At 55.9% G+C, this 17,851-nt stretch overlaps 1 protein-coding gene across 2 annotated transcripts in view; it reads left to right on the top strand.

Annotated features, from left to right (window-relative positions):
* Positions 1-25: 25 nt before the first annotated feature.
* The window catches only part of LOC122386135 (protein crumbs-like), a 70,850-nt gene continuing 53,024 nt past the window's right edge, over positions 26-17,851 (top strand). The window contains exons 1-4 of one of the 2 annotated variants that reach the window (XM_043375019.1): positions 26-192; positions 7,479-8,039; positions 12,550-12,693; positions 14,464-14,673. In XM_043375019.1, coding sequence (XP_043230954.1) covers positions 171-192; positions 7,479-8,039; positions 12,550-12,693; positions 14,464-14,673 — 937 coding nt within the window. In that variant the 5' untranslated portion in view covers positions 26-170. The remainder of the gene's footprint in view (positions 193-7,478; positions 8,040-12,549; positions 12,694-14,463; positions 14,674-17,851) is intronic. The other variant, XM_043375020.1, reaches the window with a different exon arrangement.

The following is a 17,851-nucleotide window of genomic DNA, read 5'->3' as shown; positions in this document are numbered from 1 at the left end:
GCTCAGGTGTGGCGGCCGGTGCGCGGGTCGCGGCCGGCGTGCGGCCGGGTCGGTTGGCAGTTGGCGAAGGGTGACGGGCGTGTGCGAGGCGCTGTCGCGGTGTCTGTGAGCCTCACGGAGAATGTGATAGTGTCCGTCGCGGTGTGTCAGTTGTGACGATCTCTCCGGCCATGGACCGCCGCTGGAGGTTAGGTGAGTACACGCTGCACGTGTGAGGCCGTCGCCGGTTAGAGTCGGGGCGGGCAGACCGGTGCCGCGGGTGCCGGCTGAGGCAGGGCAGGGATGGGGAGCGGCACTGAGCCCGTCACTGCGCCGTGAAATTGAAGTGTCGGAAATGGACGTTCTTTCTCCCGGTCCGAGCCGTTTGTTTGGAGCCCGTCAAAACGGACGGCATGGCAGGTGGTCGCATGGTGTGTGGAAGCCGGAAGGTCAAAACTATTTAGTTTGGACTTTGGTGGGCGATGATTTTCAATTATTATGCACAGGCGTATGTGAGGGCATAAAGGAAGGTATAGGAGGCACTGACTACTCCTTTTGTGACAGCTTGTCACTGTTTCCAGTTGCAGTGAGCGTTGGTGCCGCGCTGACCGCTGTCACCAGGCAATGGCACCAACGTGAACGTGCTGAGTTGGGCCGGGCAGCGGGCTGCAGTAAAGTTACCGTTATCCAAATAAAATCGGAGAGAATTTCAACCAACTTGTCAATCAGTGCAGGTGTGGTGAATGTTGAGAAACTAATCTTGGCAAGGTTACTGAGATTGGCTCGGCTGATCTGACCTGACCTGGCCCTAGGTGACCTGGCCCCATGGGCCCAATTTCAGGACCACGGCGGGGTAGGTGCGAGCGAAACGGATTTGGCTGCGGGTAAAATGTTTCAGAAATGCTACGCTGCTTGCCGTTACTTTATGCAATGCCTTTAGGGCGGTGTGCCTACGCCGTATACGGTATGTCCATCGCTCTGAGGGCTAAATTGTCCCCAAAAGGGGCGGTTAAAACAACTTCCGTCCATCAGACAGGCGCCAATTTTACTTTGAATGCATGAGTAGCCTGGGATTGAAATCGTCACTCAGTGTTAGGAAATAAAAGACGCCCTAACCATTCCGTGCCATAGAGCTAATGTTACATAACCAAAGCTTGAGAACGGTGCCGGCCCATTGCAAATTGCGTCCGACGTTTTCCCTGCCCTTCACCAACTATGTGCGAATCTGCTTCCTATCAATCGTTTGCAATCTAAAAACTAATTTGAGCACACATTTTATAAATGATCGTCTCTTAGGCTCGCATAACCTACCTTTTATATATCCGATCTCCGGATCATGGTTCGGTGAACACCTTACGCCGTAGCCCGTAGCCGTTGGTGGGCCTGGCACATCGAGCACATACCAATGTTCGTCAAGACAGTCCATATTCAGCCCAGCACACCCTCCATCCCTCCGCTGCTCACCCCAGACCCGCCCGTTCCGCCTCTCCCTCCCTCCGCACGGCACGGCGCGGCGCGCTACTCGGATCACCGTCTCGTCGAGCATGGGCCTCACCCGCTCCCCCCGTATGGTATACGGTATTTTCCTCACCCATGTTCACCAGTGAGGCCTCCGTCACCGGTCAGCGGCCCTTCCCGGGAGGAGGATCAGCAATCAGCATATCCATGGACTGAGTCAGAAGTCAGAGCCTAAAGGAAGACCTGGGCTGAGACACGAGGGCAGAACGGTTGCGAGAATGAGCTGTCGAGTTGGCCCACTGGCTCACGACTCCTGTAAGGAGAGCCGAGTTAGACGTTCACTGCTCAGTGCTCCAGGGAGCCCGAGGGCTGTTCACGGGCCCTGTGTGCGGTCGGACCGCACACAGCCTCGAAGCTCCGCCCACTTCGTCCCTACGTCAGCCTTCCGTCACCGCACACAGCGATCGCTGTGGCCGGTCGGGACTGGCCACAGCGGACCGTCCACCGCACGCAGCCGTGACGTCAGAACCGCCTACCCATCCCCTACCCCCACGCCTGCTGGACGCACCGCACACACCGCACGCAGCAGTGTGCGGTGCCCGTGAACACCCCTCCGGAGTTCAGAGAGCGACTCCAGGGAGTCCAGAGAGCGGCTCCAGAGGAGTTAGGCGAGCCGCTCTCCGCAGCCTGCAGCGCCGCGAGCGGCTCTCTGCTGCCGGATCAGGAGGGGTGACGTGCAGTTAGCAGTGATGGCCGCTGCCCAGTGAGCGCAGAGTGTGTGAGCCCGCTGGACCGGCGCCGGTGACTGCTACGCTCCGGAGGTCACTAACCCGCCGCCGCCGCCGCCGCCGCCGCCGCCGGAGTCGAGTCGAGTGGAGTGGAGTGGCTCGGCGTCCGGCGCCGGGTGGGTCCCAGGCCGCCGGATGGCCAGCGTCCAATCTATCCCTCCATCTCCGCTCCCGGCTTCTGAAAGTGGTTCTTCTGCTGTAAATACACCTACCAACTCCCAGTCATTTTAGTGAGCCCTGCTGTGTTCAGTGAGTTTTCACCATATCGCTCATCCGCGAGTGGACGTTGGGTAGCCATTCACCATTCACATCACGTCTCGTGGTAACCCTTCTCCCGGTCGGCGGTCTCGCTGTGTGCCACGGTCCGGCCTTGGTCCCCCCCCCCCGCCGACCGCCGTGGTCCCCCCCGCGGAGGCGCGGACCGCCGTGGTCCCCGCCCGCCGCCTCCGCGCCGACCGTTGGTACCTGCAGTGACGTCGCGCTGACGTCACCCAGGTGACTCAGCGCTCCCTCGGAGACCGGCGACGCCGGCGAGTCGAGACGGCTTCCGCAAGCCGCTGGTGGATTTTGTTCGCCATTGAATCCGTATTGAGACTATCCACTAACATTTTCGGATGGCCCTATTAGCTAAAGACATTAGTTTTTTTTTCGGTTTGTAATTATTGGTCACGGGCGTCATATTTTCACAGGAAGAAAATGTTTGAAGTGATATCGAGCGACGTTGCCGGCCCACAAGCGCTCAATCGGATGTTTCGCCACCCTGAGCATGTAGACATAGCGTTGATGCATGGGAAATTCTCAGCCCTGAATGATGACTGAAGAGTCATCGCTTTTGTTCAGACTTACACCTGATTCAGTAGACCCTTGAATTCGCACACACAACGCATTCATTCTCGAGGCAGCTGAGTAGTTCAACATTCCCTTCCCGCCCTTCCCTATCAGGGAACGTTTGCCAGCTCTCTCAGAGCTCTCGACACGTCACTCTCTCCCTCCTCTCCCCCTCTTCCTGTCGGCAACACGGTGCGACACTGCACGTACAGAAGCCCGGATTGGTCGGGCCGGCACCTGAAACCGGACCTGCCGTGGGGGCGTGGGACGATGCGGCCGACTGGTATGTCGCCGTGGGGCGTGCATTGCCCGTCCGACCTCCCGGCGGACCGCCAGTGGGCCCGGCCGGCGCCTCGTGCGCAGCAAGGACGAACACGAAGGCTGCGGTCTACCAGTCGAGTCTGCATCGCCAGGGCTGCTGTTTTCCGGCTGTTGTGCTGACTGCCTCTGTCATGTGGCGCAGGCCGCCGGCCGCGCCCGGTCTCTGATTTGTTCGGTAATCGAACTCCGCTACACGCGGGCCGCCTCGTGCGGGGGAGGGAGGGAGCAGGGGCGCAGGTGTGTGCCCGCGGTCCCCGGTCCTTCCCCTCGCTCCCCTCCCTCCCCTCCTCGCTACCTGTCCCTTCCCACACCGGCGCCGCGTGTGGCGGACGAGGGGTGACACGGGCAAGGGGAAGGCGAGGGGCTCGCCGGCTCAGGTGGGGTCCGCCGGATCACGGAGCTGGTAGAGGGACCGCGGCGGCTCGGACGCCGCTCTCAGGGGTCGGACTGGTGGGGAATGGGCTGGGAGCACAGGACCATCGTCCGCCCGTGAATCAGTTCCCACGGAGGCGCCTGAGGCGGCCGATGGAAAGTGCCATGTCTGCCCCGGGCCGGACTCTCACGACGATCACGGGGAGTCGGATTGCCGTGACCACTCACTGTCTAAGCGTCATGAACGACGGATGGATTGTGGTAGGGTGGTTCGGGAAGACAGCCATGGAAATACATGATGTGCACTGCTTATTGCTGGAATTGGTTTGGCATTCCGCATTTTTATGACTGGTGGTTTGGAGGCGACGGTGTGTTGTAGACTCGCGTGGGTGAAAAGAGACGACAGACTCAACTATGCAATCTGCATGGCATGTTGTTCGCAATCGCTCCACGCGATATGCTTCCGTCCCAGGAAGTTCTCCAGACCACAGCGATCTGTACCTACTCTGCAGTACCGCTGCATCACCAACCTGAAGCCCTCCCGCCTCTCCCAAAGTCAGCCCTCCATGTCCGTCCGAATTCGGCCGGGGCGGCGGCGCTCCGACCGGTGCCCGGCCCTGCTGCGGCACCTGCGAGCCGCCGCGCCGCGCCGGCCGCTCGCGCCGCAGGAAAACCGTCCGCTCGCCGACCCTCCCCCCTCCCCGCCCGGTGGTGGGGGAATGCCACCGGACTGGGCGGTGACGTCACACGCCGTGCGGGGCGGCGGAAACGCTTCACGGCGGCGGCGGCGGAGCGTGGGAACTGGCCGGAGACCGACGGGCTCCGCCGGTCAGGTGTGTCGCCAGACGGTGGCAGGTCCCGGTCACACACCTACCAGTGCCTGTCCTGGCGACAAAACTGACGGGTTGTGCGAGGGAGGCTGCGAAGTGTAGGATGACGGAAGGTTGTATGCAATCCAAACTCAAATCAGACATGGAGGTTTCGTGACCCGCCCAGTGGCCATCGTGCGCTCAGCTCGGTTCCTCAGTTCTTGGTCTTTGCAGACGTTCACTCCATTCCTCCGGTCCACCGGTCTCGATCCTGCCGGTCGCGGTGACCGGCGGCCGCTCGGCGTGGCACTGGCGACCCTCGCCGCGCGGCGCGGCGCTGACCTCTGACCTTGGGCCGCTCCGCCGGCGCCCGGGGCGTCTCTTTGTCCGTCGCCGCGCGGCGTCTGCACTGCCGGCCGACCGGTGTGCGGCTGGTGGCGGCCGTGCCGCCCTGCTGCTCATGACGGCCCCTCGGGCTGCCGGCGCCTCCTCGGGACACGGACGGCCGCTCTGCAGAGGAGGGGACGCTGCAGACGGGCGCCGCCGGACAGAGCTACAGGGGTGGCCAGGTGGGGTGCAGGAGCCGCCGGACAGAGGCGGGGTGCAGGGCGCCGCTCCCGGCCGCCGCGCCCGCGCCCGTCTGAACCGCAGTGCGGCGCCTCAGGCCTGCCGTGCACCGATCAAGACGAGCCATGGAATCTCCCGAAGGAGCGGCGTCACTGCCGGCGGCGCTGGCAGCGGTGGTAGGGCGCCTCAGGCCGGGCCGTTTCAGATCGCCCTATTAGGGAGACGGTTCCGTGACCTCAAGCGGTCGTCGAGCGGGACCCCGGTGCCGGCAGTCTGTCGGTCTCGCGGGTGCCAGCATATCAGTGAGACCATCCGTAGTCCGTACACCGTATTGAGACGGTTTCGGAATGGAGAAATGTCGGCCACCGACGGCAAACAGCGACCGGTTTCAAAGCCACAACTGTTCAGAGAACTGAGCGGCTGTTGGATGGGTCACGAGCGCTGCCTGAAGTGCTAGACATTTCAGAGAATCTCTTCATACCACACACTCGTACCGAAGAGCTGACCGGACGAATGTTCACCGGACCTACGGCCCGCTCTTTTCGTCTTGCTGCTGACTCATTTGATCCCGTATAACTATTCTTCCAGACATTTCTTGCATTCGCATCTTTCTTCTCTGGTCATTTTCTAATCTCTCCCCGTCCCATGCTATTCCGATTATCTTCAATCACTGTGATGCTAAATTACCTACCGTTTCACTCTGACTTCCGGGCATTTCTCAGAAAGCGAGCTCGACCGCCACATCCGCAGAAATCGTTATTTGTCAAATGGATCTGGGCGTCTGGCTGGTAGCTGATAGCAGGGCAATATCCACCCGGAGTTAATTGGGAATTTATTTTCAAACGAATTGCATGGAGAATTGGTTTACTTTATTCTCACGAATCCTTGAGGAATTATTAGGTAGGAATTCTATTTTTATCCTCGGCGAATTAGGGTGCCGTGCGTGCCATTGATAAACATCAAAAACTAAATAAGCCGTTTTGACTCATCTCTGCATTGGAATGCTCGAACTTTTTTTGTGTGCAACCGTTGTGTTCTGAATTTGCAAGGGGGCATGCTTTGATCCCGAGGGAACTATTTGATAGCATCATTGTATCACTTGGGGTAAAAAGCGTTTTTGCTCGCTCTGCGCATCTTTAGCACCTACCTGCACATCAGTCTTGGCCATTACTGAGAACGGATGAGAGCTGCTACATTAGCAGTGCTATATAGTATATTATTTCATAAGTAACACTCAATTGGCCGTCACCGTGGCCCATGTCGATTGTACAATACTGTGATATTTGAAAGCTCTCTTGGTACACTGGTAGGAAACCTTTTGGCTATATGCGTGTCCTCACTTTGTGATTCACGGCATGTGTTTGGAATTGGACCGTGAAATTACCTGTTGGCGTAGGGCGGTTATCGACGTTGTGGGTCCATTGCGTATTAACTTCCACCGAATGGATGTATGCGTTTAGATCGGCAGATAGACAACTGTACAAAGTGATTTATAGATTAATCCCGAAATGGGAACGTGTGAGACTCCGCGTCAGTCGCTCGGCCGGCTCAGTTTTGGTACATCGCCCTAGCAATCTGATATGATATAGCCTGAACTTGCCTGAACCCAAATATTTGGCAGCAAAGCTGCAATATTTAGCAGGCAGAGCTTACGCTCACTGAAGCGTATTGCGCTTTGTGGTGCGTGCCGAAGAGGCCTAAGAGGAGGATTCAATTATGTGGTTCCGGTTCGTGTACTCGTAACGCGTGTCAATTAGTGAACAATCACAGCATGCAACAGACGTAATTGTAATTGACGAAGCGGTACACGGTCTAATCGCCCAGCCGTTTTCTGAGATTACAGGAGCTCTCGGCAAGAGCTGTCTGAATATTTATTTAACCGATCAGATTTCAGGTGACTCCCACATCAATGTTCGCACGTTCCGCTGTTTGTTTGCGCGGTTTGCGCTATTGTTCGTTAAAAGGAACGCAGTCGCTTTTGACCCGCCGTCTGCACGGAATCCCGTGTTGAACTGGACACTGTAATAAAAACGAAATTAATCCGAAAGTGAAGAATGTTTGCGTGAGTTTATAGGGTTTTAAATTCTCTGATCTCATTTGGGCTATTCCCAACTAAATCTAAGTAAGCTGGACGTCAGTACCCCCTTCTTTGACCTTTATTTGACCCTCACTTGCCTGCTAGCTGACCCGGTCTGCTGTCTGTATGTCTGTCTGTCTGACTGTCTGTCTGTCTGTCTGTCTGTCTGTCTGTCTGTCTGTCTGTCTGTCTGTCTGTCTGTCTGTCTGTCTGTCTGTCTGTCTGTCTGTCTGTCTGCCGCCCCTGGTCTGACCACGCTTCCCCTCTGGCCCGTTTCAGGTTGTGTGTGCGGCGCCTCTGTACTGCTGTGCGCCGCCCTGGTGACCGCTCAGACCGCTCCGGGCCTGGTGACGTTCAAAGGCAGCTCGTATGTGAGGGTGACAGGCGGCGCCGGGGAGCTGCGCGGCCTCACCGGACTGAGTTTCCGCTCGTGCGGCGCCGGCTCGCTGCTCGAGCAGCACGGCCAGGCCGACAGCCTCGAGCTTGACCTGCTGGCCAACGGCACGCTGCGGCTCATAGTGCGCGCCGCCGGCCAGGACTTTGAGGTGGCCGCCGGCGCCGGGCTCAACGACAACCGGTGGCACCGAGTCGAGCTGAGCCACCGGCTGGGCCGGCTGACACTGCGCGTGGACGGCAGGGAGGCGGCGCTGGTGGCCTCTGAGCGGCCGCCGGTGCGCGCGCCCGTGCTGGCCGCCGCGCTGGCCGCCTCCGACCAGCTGATCGGCAGGAACTTCAAGGGCTGCCTGCTGAGCGGGCCGAACGTGCCGCTCGATGACCGCTCGGCGCAGGACTTCCGCGTGGAGCGCGGCCGCTGCACGCTGCCCGACACAGAGAGCTGCGGTAAGAACCGGCCAGGCGGGCGCCGGGCAGAGATGGCTAGGACGGGCTGCGTTAGTCACCGGCTAGAGGCTGCGGTGGGTTACGTACTACATGAGCTGCTGGAGGGTAACGTCGAGCCTCGTACTGGGCTGGGCCCATCTGGGCCCTGTTCGGTCGCAGTTTTTTTATCAAGGCTGCGAGCATGCTGCTATTTCTTATCTCCTCATTGGTCAAATTCACGTCGTCTCTTCAAGTTTGACCAATGAGAGGCCAAGAAGCGCCAGCAATGACTTCCTTATATGGGGAAAACCGACAGCATGCTGATAAAAAAACAGCGACCGAACGGAACTCTGGACGGTCTGTGTTGCTTAAGTTGGCGGCATGCTGTTAAAAACGTACGTGTGCTTAATTAAAGAGTGGCCCGGGTGGCCGCAGGCCGGAAATGCCTGTCATGCCTGTCACATTCCAATCCTGAATGAGCCGACCTGAGATAAAGTTCCCAGCAATCGAAGTACCGTGTGCAGAAACATGTGACACATGCTACGAATCTTTAGGAACCGCAGGTGGTTTTCTTTTCCACATTTGTCAACCCTTGGCAGCTGACACATGTAGTTTTCCCTGATCTAGTATTTTTCTTTGCTCAGCTCCTCTGTGTGTTTCTCTTCGCAAAATCTGTAAGCTTAACTTTATCGGGCAAGATCAGGTCAAATTGTAGAAATTTCTCCTATGAATGCTGATCTCGTTTCGTCGCACGAAACGAAACGAAACGGGTTTTGGAAAAGTCGTGTTGGTTCTGCGGGAATTATGAGGCGCGACATCTTGTACCTTTGTTACTTCATCTCAAAGGCTTCGCAAGCCGAACGAGTTGATTTGAACAAAAGATTGTGTTAAAATTTGGTTATGGTATTATATGATATTATGGTATTATGGGTATGGTTACGGAGCGAGCGAAGCGAGCGTAGTCTTTCCTTAGATTAACGGAAATTTCTGAGTATGAGCGGCCGGCCGGCCGGCCGGCCGGCCGTGGTCACGCTTTTGCGAGGCTTATATCTCAGCAACCACTTGACCGATTAGCACGCGGTAATTTTTGTAGGGTAGCTTCATTCCTTCTACCAAGTATTGGACTATTCCCGATGCATGTGGGTGACCCCTTATGCACGTACCACGTGCAAAACGAAGAGGTGTCACTTTTGTAATTGTTGCAATATCTCGGTAACTACTTGGCCGATTGCGCTGAAATTTGGCATGTAGGTAGGCACCCACTAGGCAATGCATATCCATGTGCCAGGCTTGGGGTGCTGCTGCACGTGCGCACGTGCAGGGGTCAATTCCAGATCTCGAGAACGGCTGGACCGATGGCGCTCAAATTTGGTACATGGTTATGGACCGTTTAGTAGGGTGCCGTGCGAAAGTCAGTTGGGACCCATTTTGCACGTGCGCACGTGCAGGGTGCCGCTTCCAGATCTCGAGAACGACTGGGCCGATTGTGCTCAAATTTGGCACATCGCTAGAGACCGGTTAGTAGGGTGCCGTGCACAAGTCAGCTGGAGGTACCCCCTCGAAATTTCGCACGTGCAAGGCTCACCCTCTCGCTCGCTCCGTTAGTCGCCCCAAAAGGCGTTATACTGGTATTATGGGTTATGGTATTATATTACCTTGTATGAAAATGGCGTCAGCCGTCACCCAGCACCATGAGCGCTTGGTGTGTTATTATGGATTACACTGCGGTATTCACGAACAAGGCTAAGCAAACTCCGGTGACACAACTCATGTCATTGCAATGTAATCCGCACCACCGGGGCCAAGTCCGCCAGAAGATTTTCACCCGATAGAGAATATCGCCTGCAGATCGCGACAGAATGACATAGGTATCGGAGCGGTGGGCATTTAAGATAAAACAGCAACAATGGAGTGGTTTTAAGTGACATAATTTCTCGCAAAATGACACGAAAGTGGACACTTCCATAAGCCATGACACCGGACACCACTTTTTATATACTTTTTGGTTTTATAAATCGGTCGCTTATTAACCCGCGCCCCGTAGGGCTACCGGCGGACCCTACCACCCGTAGGGGGGGGGGCGTTTCGGCCCCCCCTAAGATCTCGGAAATTTATCGGCCGATTTTCAAAATTCAAACGGCGTTCGATATCCCCACCAGGGAAATACCTTGTGACCAAATTTCATTGACTTAGGTCAAACCGATGACGTCACAGCTCAGGTCAAAGGTCGGATTTTCACCATTCACAGGCATTTCAAGAAATGTGTTGTAATGTGAAATCGAGTAAATTGGTACGTCATTGAAAACCATCGATGGTACATTGTTCGTCAAACACATACTTCGCTATCTGAGGTAACTGATACCAGGTCAGGCCACAGAGGTCAGGTCACTGGAGGTCACAATATGAAAGTGTCGTGTGATGCATGTTTTATGGTCCATTTTACATGACAAATGCGATTATGTGGGTCAGGCAGCCTTTGGGGCCAGCTTAGGTCACGTTTTGGTGAAGTTCAGATCAAGGTCCTCCCCGTGGCCTAGTGGATAAGATAAGGCGTCCGTCTCCTAACTCGGTGGCAGCGAGTTCGCGGCCGGGAAGCTCCACGTCGTTTGACCCGCGTTCCTATATTAAGCCAGCTGGCAACTGGCGAGAGAGGGCCACGCTAGACCCGGGAGGACCGTGCCGCCATCTACCTGCGGCACGTTAAACTTTCGGTCCAAATTATCACCGGTGAACCGGGCGCGGGCAAGGCAAGGTGGGTCCGTGGTGTCATTCGCAACAAGCACTGCTTAGCGGGGCACCCGGGCCCATAGCCACCCATTCATCCATTCGGACAAAATTTCTAAAAAAAGGTCAGGTCAAATTAGGTCAAATTTCAAAGTTCATATTTTGCATAAAATGGGTATCGGTTCGATGCAGCTCGTCACGGGGAGTCCAATGGTGGTCTTTGTTTTGCCCTACGGGGTCTAGAATTGACAAAAAATGAGTTTGAAAATTTGACGTCATCATTTTTGAACAATTTGTTCGCTATAACTTGGCCAAAAAACAAGGTATCGATCTGAAATTTGGTATGTAGATAGAAGACGGTAGGTACTATCACATATATTCCGTTTTTTTCGAAACTCAAAAAACTTTTTGGATTTTTTGGCTAATATATACAAAAAATTGCTTTTTTGATTTTTTGTGGGGGGTCAAAACACAAAAAATTCTAAAATCCGAGATAGCAGTTTTGTAGCCCTGTCAATTCTACATCTTTTGTGTACTGATCATTTTTCTGTATCTTCAAATATGTAGGCCTGACAGCTCTTCTTGCGAAGGTCTTTTTTCGGTCGAAAATGGCAGAACATGACGTCATTCTGACGTCATTTGTGGCCAACCTTTCATCATAGAATCTGGAATTTTTTGTCACAATGTGTAAAATTGATGCCCGGAGGGGTCCTGAAAGTTTGGTGGCGATTTCTTTAGCGGTTTAGGAGATATCGACGGAAAAGGACAGTGGGGCCGTTTCGCCCCCCCCCCCCTACGGGGCGCGGGTTAACAGTTGCTTGCTACAAACGTTTAAAGTCAAACTTGAATGGGATACAAGACACGAAGTTATGGTCGGGCTGTTGACAAGCCCGGACTTTGGCCGGACTATTGACCTGAACGATAAACCCAACGGAAACGTGTTTTGTGCGTTCCCTGGAGTGTTTGTTCCCTCCACTCTGGGCTCCACGCTTCTCACCTACCGTCTAACAGCACGGAGCGGCTGTCGGTGCTCCGATGGCGGTACTGGCTCGGCGCGAGCTGGCGGCGCTCGCTGGTGCGTGGACCGCTCACGTCACATCGCTGCCAGCTCCCAGGCATTGTTCCGAGACGTGCACAACAGCTATGTCAAACATCCCTCGCGTGCTGGCAGCAAGAACAGTTACCTATACTTCCTTACCAAACACCTGTCCACAAACAGCCTCACCAATATTCAATCCTGGCAACCAATCTTCCACTCTGGACCGGTAGCGACGAGTATTTACCGGCGGCTGAGCGTCCCGGCTATTCAATAACACGGCCAGTGGACGGGCGATGCCGAGACGTTTCGTGGCGCATACGGCCGGGTGGGCGGTGTGACCCAAAACAACATCCAGCTACCAGTGCACCGCGCCCGGCTGGGGAACATGTCTGCGGTGAGGCTGTGAAGTGTGACTTGAGAGCTTAGACCAGTGGCGACATATTTAGGGAGCACTCGGGACAGGTGTTCGACACTGCACCTCTGGACTGTTAGGATGCATATATATTTTCTGGCCCGTTGTGAGGACGTAGAGCATATGGCTGACGCTGTCACGGCGCAACTGGAAGTGAACCAGGCAATAGCTGCAGTCATCGATGGAGAGGGCGCTTACTTCTATATCAGTTATCACCGGTGCTTCGGCAGTCTGAATCTAACGTTTCGTACGGCCACAGAATAACATTGTCTTTATTATATATTTTGCCTTTCATTTAACAGCCACTGTTCTGTCGTTCCCCGCCATCCCACTGACACCTACCCCTCCTTCCTCAGAGGGCTACAACGACGGCGACCCGTCGCCGTGCTTCTACCAGCCGTGCCGGCACGGTGCGCGCTGCACGCCGCTGGCCGGCGGCACCGACTACATGTGCAGCTGCACGCGCCGCTACGAGGGCCACGACTGCGAGATCGACGCAGGTGAGCCGCCGCGGCCCGCGGCTGACACTGAGTGACACCTCTGATACGGACCGACACCCGTGACACCGACCGACACCTCTGACACCGACTGACACCCGTGACACCGACTGACACCCGTGACTAAATCCGTGTCAGTGGAGGTGGACGCCAGTGGACCACAGGCCATCGCCACACTCCCATTGTTCCGTTTTCTAATGGTTTGTAATTACAGGGTGGTCGTTCAAAGGAGCGGTTAATTTGGCCGTGACAATGCTGGTATGTGTCTTCATGAGCTGTTATGTGGGCCTGGGCAGGCACAGTGGGACTGAAGAGGGCGTTCCTTTGTCTAAACGTCGTCACGCTTTTTCGGGTGTCCTCTGAGGTATGTTTTGCGATTATTAGGTATAAAGAACGGTTAGGTGAAGTCACTTGTCACGGTTGGTGAGCCAACAATGCAGATGGCAGACGGTGTTTCCGCTTGATGAACGGATGAACAATAGAAGAACGGTCAACGGTGTCTGTAGACTATCGGGAAAACCTGGCGTCCCGCGTATGCGCCGCTCGCAGCGCCGGTGCTTCTTCGGTGACCCCGGAGTGGAAGGTGGCCGAGGCGGGGTCAGGGAACGATTGATTACTGAAGCCGCAGCACCTGGGCAGGGCTGTCAGGGAAGCCCGAACGGTTTTTGTGGCATGGGGCATCTGCCTGAAAATGAGATGGAATGGCTAGCTTTCAGAAGTTTGACGCCTTAACTTTTTTCTTTTTTTAATAAGCGCTCGTTTATGGTATTACCTTTTTAGCAGCATCTGGTCTTGTGTGCTTGAAAATTTATGTTTTATGAGGCTCACGATGTCCTCAAACGCTGTGAGTGGTGAGTTTTCCTCTCTGCTGCCAGAATATGTGTGGAAGTAAGTCGCCACAGGCGCTGCTCCTTCCCGCAATAGCTTCTCAAATCGTTTAGAAGTCAGGAGTGCGCGTTTGGCACGAGTACATCTTTCTTTTATCTAGCATGAGCTAAGTTAAGGCTAAGTTTAGAAACATTGCCGATCAATTGCTGGGCACTCACTGAGGAAAATCGCCTAATCCTGTTACTGAATGCAGCCGCGTGCGCAGATTTCCTGTAGAGGTGCCTTTTGCCGCCGCTGCTGAGCATGCTGGGGTGTTTTGACACTCCAGCCGCGCCCCTGAGAAACGTTACTGCTCTCTGACTGGGCCGCCGAGGTCGGGGGTCACGACCTGTGTCTGTCCGTGACCCTCCCCCACCCCGTCATCTCGGCGGCTGTTCAGCGGGTCACGGGACGCGACCCCTCCCCGCTGCCGGTCTGTGAAGCTGGCCTGTTTGTCTGCACACACTCCGCAATATGTGGGTCGGACGCAGTGTTCTCGTTAGGAAGTGAAAACCACAGTTTGTCACCATGCGCTCCTTTTCAACGGATAATGCGGCACCAGCCCTGGAAAGTGTGCGTCGGTGCGAGTAAATAGCAGTTTCGAAACGCGCCGAGGATGAAAGCCGATAAATTTGTCGAGGCGATAAGTTTCCACGCCATGGCTCCCACGTGTACACTTGATGTTTGTCAGGCGTATTTAACAACTTGATAACTGAATCTAAGTTGAACTAGGCATGAAAACTTTAAACTCTAAGTGCTTCATTTAAAAAGTGCACCCTGTGTTCCCGCCGCAGGTCCGCTGTGCTCCCTGTAATCCTGTGCTCTCTGTAACGCTGTGCTCCCTGTAACGCTGTGCTCCCGCCGCAGGTCCACTGTGCTCCCTGTAACGCTGTGCTCCCGCCGCAGGTCCGCTGTGCTCCCGGCCGGAGCACCTCTGCGATAACGGCGGCGTGTGCCAGGAGGACTGGACCGGCGAGCGGACCGTCTGCCTGTGCCCCGAGGGCTTCTCGGGCGAGCGCTGTGAGGTGTCGGTCCAGCCGTGCATCACCAACCCGTGCCAGAACAACGGTCACTGCGGCATGACCAACGGACGGGAGACCTGCACCTGTACCATCGGTGAGTGACCCGGCCTCGGGATGACACCGCATCGGATCACTCCCTCACATAACACAACAGAGCTAACAAAACACAAAACATGGTACCGTCGGTGATAGAAGACACATGAGACACCGAGCTTCTAGCATTTGTCAAGGCTGTCCGGCGTATGTGTAAGTCAAATGGTTTTTCCTTGATAGGTTGGGATGAGCAGTTGCAGTTGATTCATGCGCATTGCACGTTGAATTGTTTTGCTAAGGCTTTCCTCAATTCACTGTAGGGATAAATGCATGGCTATAGTAACACCACATGGGCTGTACGCTCGCTATCAACGTCCTCGCGCTGTTCCGCTGTGGGTATTCTATTCATCAAAACAAAGCCAGTGTATGCCACACTATCTGATCCCACTGCCATTACAACCTTATTGTACGGAGCATCCCACTGTGCAGATTGGCCGCCTCCCCCCTTATGCCACCGACCCGTCCACCAGCACAGTACACACTACACAGTATACGCGGAATGCACGTATACGTATACGCAGCACACAGTCTCGGTGGCCCGTTGGTTTACATACACAGATAGTGGTGGTCGGTACGGCCCGTGCCGACGAGATAACGACAGCGGATGGCCGTTCAATAGGCTGCCGACAGATAGCGTCAATGGAACGGGGCTGTCGGTACAGGGCTGTCGGTCAGGTGCATGGAATTGGGGGCACCGGGCGCTAGGCGGTAGATTGGAACTGTGGAGACAGGTGGTGATACTGTGGGTGATAATAGCGGCGGGGATTGGGATATACCATGGGACAAAGCGCTGTGGCTGCTGTGCTGTGACGTGATTTAGCGTAAGTGTCATAATTACCAGCGCGACACGAATCTATATTTGGTTAGTTTACTGGAAGGGTTACTCTAGTGAAAAGTCGCAGAACATTCTTTGGGTGAATTTAGATGTCTGCATGCTGTACGTTGCGGCGTATTTAGACGTGACTCACCTGAAGATATCATCTCCTACACTTAGCCATGACCGTGAAATCCATTGTTCTCTGCTCGAGTCGGTAAATCAGATTCCCTGCTCGAATGTCGGCTCTATAATCCGGCATCTCCGGCTCAGCCGCACCATTTCCGAGCACAGACTACAATTACAATGCGCCATTGCTGGCCGATAGCGTGCGCAGGCCGCAGATTCACGGATCTAAATGCCCACCGGATCTCTGAGGTGATCCCGCTGCTCTCAGGTACGGGCTCCGGCGTGCCGACGGACCGATCTCCGCACCAGGGCGTCAGGAACGGGCTCAGATGAGGGTGTGTTCGTCAGTCAGGGAGGCTCATATGAGGTTTTGTTCGGCAATGTGGGGGTAGCCCAGAAGGCTATGGTCGGAACTCGGAGGCTATGCTACTATACGGATCAGATGGGTAATTGTATCACCAGCAAGTTAGACTGCAGTGCGGATGCGGATGCTCGGTTCGCTCTGCAGCGGATTCCTCTTGCTACTCCGGCGGGAGCCCCTCTGGACGAAGGTATCCTGGTGGTAAGGTCGGCGAGCGTCTCCTCCCCAACCACTCCTGTGCAGCAGTTCCATGTTTGGTTGACTGGAGTTCATTGTTTCTCCTCCCTACCCGCAGCAGTGCCGCTCCTCTCGCCTGAGAGGGACAGAGGTCATACGCCTCCGCGACGCATTTATAGCGTGACTCAGAGCCGGTCGGAATGTTTCAAACGCGTCACCTCATGATTTCAGACAGTAATGTCGATTCTTATCAGCGATGACCGCTTTCTGATAGCGTTGTTGTTGTTGGGCAAGTCTTTGTTCTTAGACACCGGAGGGTGTGGGTGAGAAGAGCTCACCGGTGCGACAGATATGGAGTACAAACAATGGCCGAGCCTGTCTGAGAGACTCCGGACGGGACGGGGCGGCGGTACAGCGCAGACGGGCAGGCAGCACCGCCGTCGGACCGTTTTGGTCGCGGGCTCGTGCGAGCTGCGGTCACGAGGCGCCACTTTCGCGTCACGAAATAAGTCGTGGGAGGTAAACGGGCCCGCAGAGGGAGGAACAGTCTTTCAGACGGCACGACGACGGGCAAAACAGATCACAGTCGGCACGACTGGCGGTCGTTACCTTTATAAACGGAGGAGTCTGGCCTCCCACTCTGCAACGCTCGGAACTAGAAATGGGAAAATGGGAAGACAATCAAACAGTTATGGAAAGATAACGTTTCATTATTTTATCACGATAATTATCCGTGTCCAAGCCAGGTAGAAGAAGGTTGGTATTGGTAGAAGAAGTAGGTTGTGGAGTGTATGGATTTATACCTGTCGCCGGGCTATTCACTGCGCGTCGCGGCCGCTCCGGTCGCTGACCGCCGTTCGATAACCAGTCCGGTGTTATCCCTCGCTGCAGTGCGGTGTGTTATCCCTCTCCGCAGCGGCTCTGGTGACTCACCGCGGTCTCCGCTGCGGGGACCGGTCCTCAGTCGTGTCTCCGTGGGGGAGTTACTACAGCCGGATATGCAGCCTCGGTCGCTGCAGGACGTCATCTCGCGCCGCGACCACTGATGAATGCACCGCGGTGGGGAGCGACCAGCGATGGCGGCGGTGGGCGATGGGCGATGGACGACGGCCGTTGGGCTGCGGATGCGTCGTTCCTCGCCGCACGATGGACACGGCCCGTCGGTCACAACGGCGAGTCACTGAACCGGACACAAACGGCGCAGATCGGCGCATTGTGGACGGCCGTGGCGTGGACGCGACACTTCCGGCTCGCCCTGGGGAGCACGGCGCCGGTGTGGGGAGGGGGAGAGGCAGGGGAGGGACTGGCCGGCGCACGTGCCTGGAATGCACGCAGCACGGCGCCGGTGTGTGTGGTTAGCTGGGTGACGCCCTCCCCTCCCCCGCCCCTACCCCAACGGTCTCGCGGAGGGCCATTGGCACCCCTGTCGGCTGCACCAACTACGCGGGGCGGCTGGGTTAGCACAGGTGTCGGCCCGCCCGTACCCAGCTTGGAATGCGCTGATCGGAGGTTGATGGGCCGACCAACACAGGTGCTGGGGTCGGATGGACCGTTTTCAGGCGGTCCGCTGTGGACGGGTCCGTTGTCTGTGCTCTGTTTGAGCGCCGGCTGCAGATGGTGTGTGCTGCTATGTGGTTACCTGGACCAATATTGGCTGACGGTGCCGGATCGAGTTGTTCTGTGAGCTGATTATTACGG

Source organism: Amphibalanus amphitrite, unplaced genomic scaffold (assembly GCF_019059575.1).
Source record: "Amphibalanus amphitrite isolate SeventyFive unplaced genomic scaffold, NRLGWU_Aamphi_draft 000241F_arrow, whole genome shotgun sequence".
Classification (NCBI taxonomy): domain Eukaryota; kingdom Metazoa; phylum Arthropoda; class Thecostraca; order Balanomorpha; family Balanidae; genus Amphibalanus; species Amphibalanus amphitrite.
Note: the sequence above shows the minus strand (reverse complement) of the source record. Positions and strands in the feature narration are given on the sequence as shown.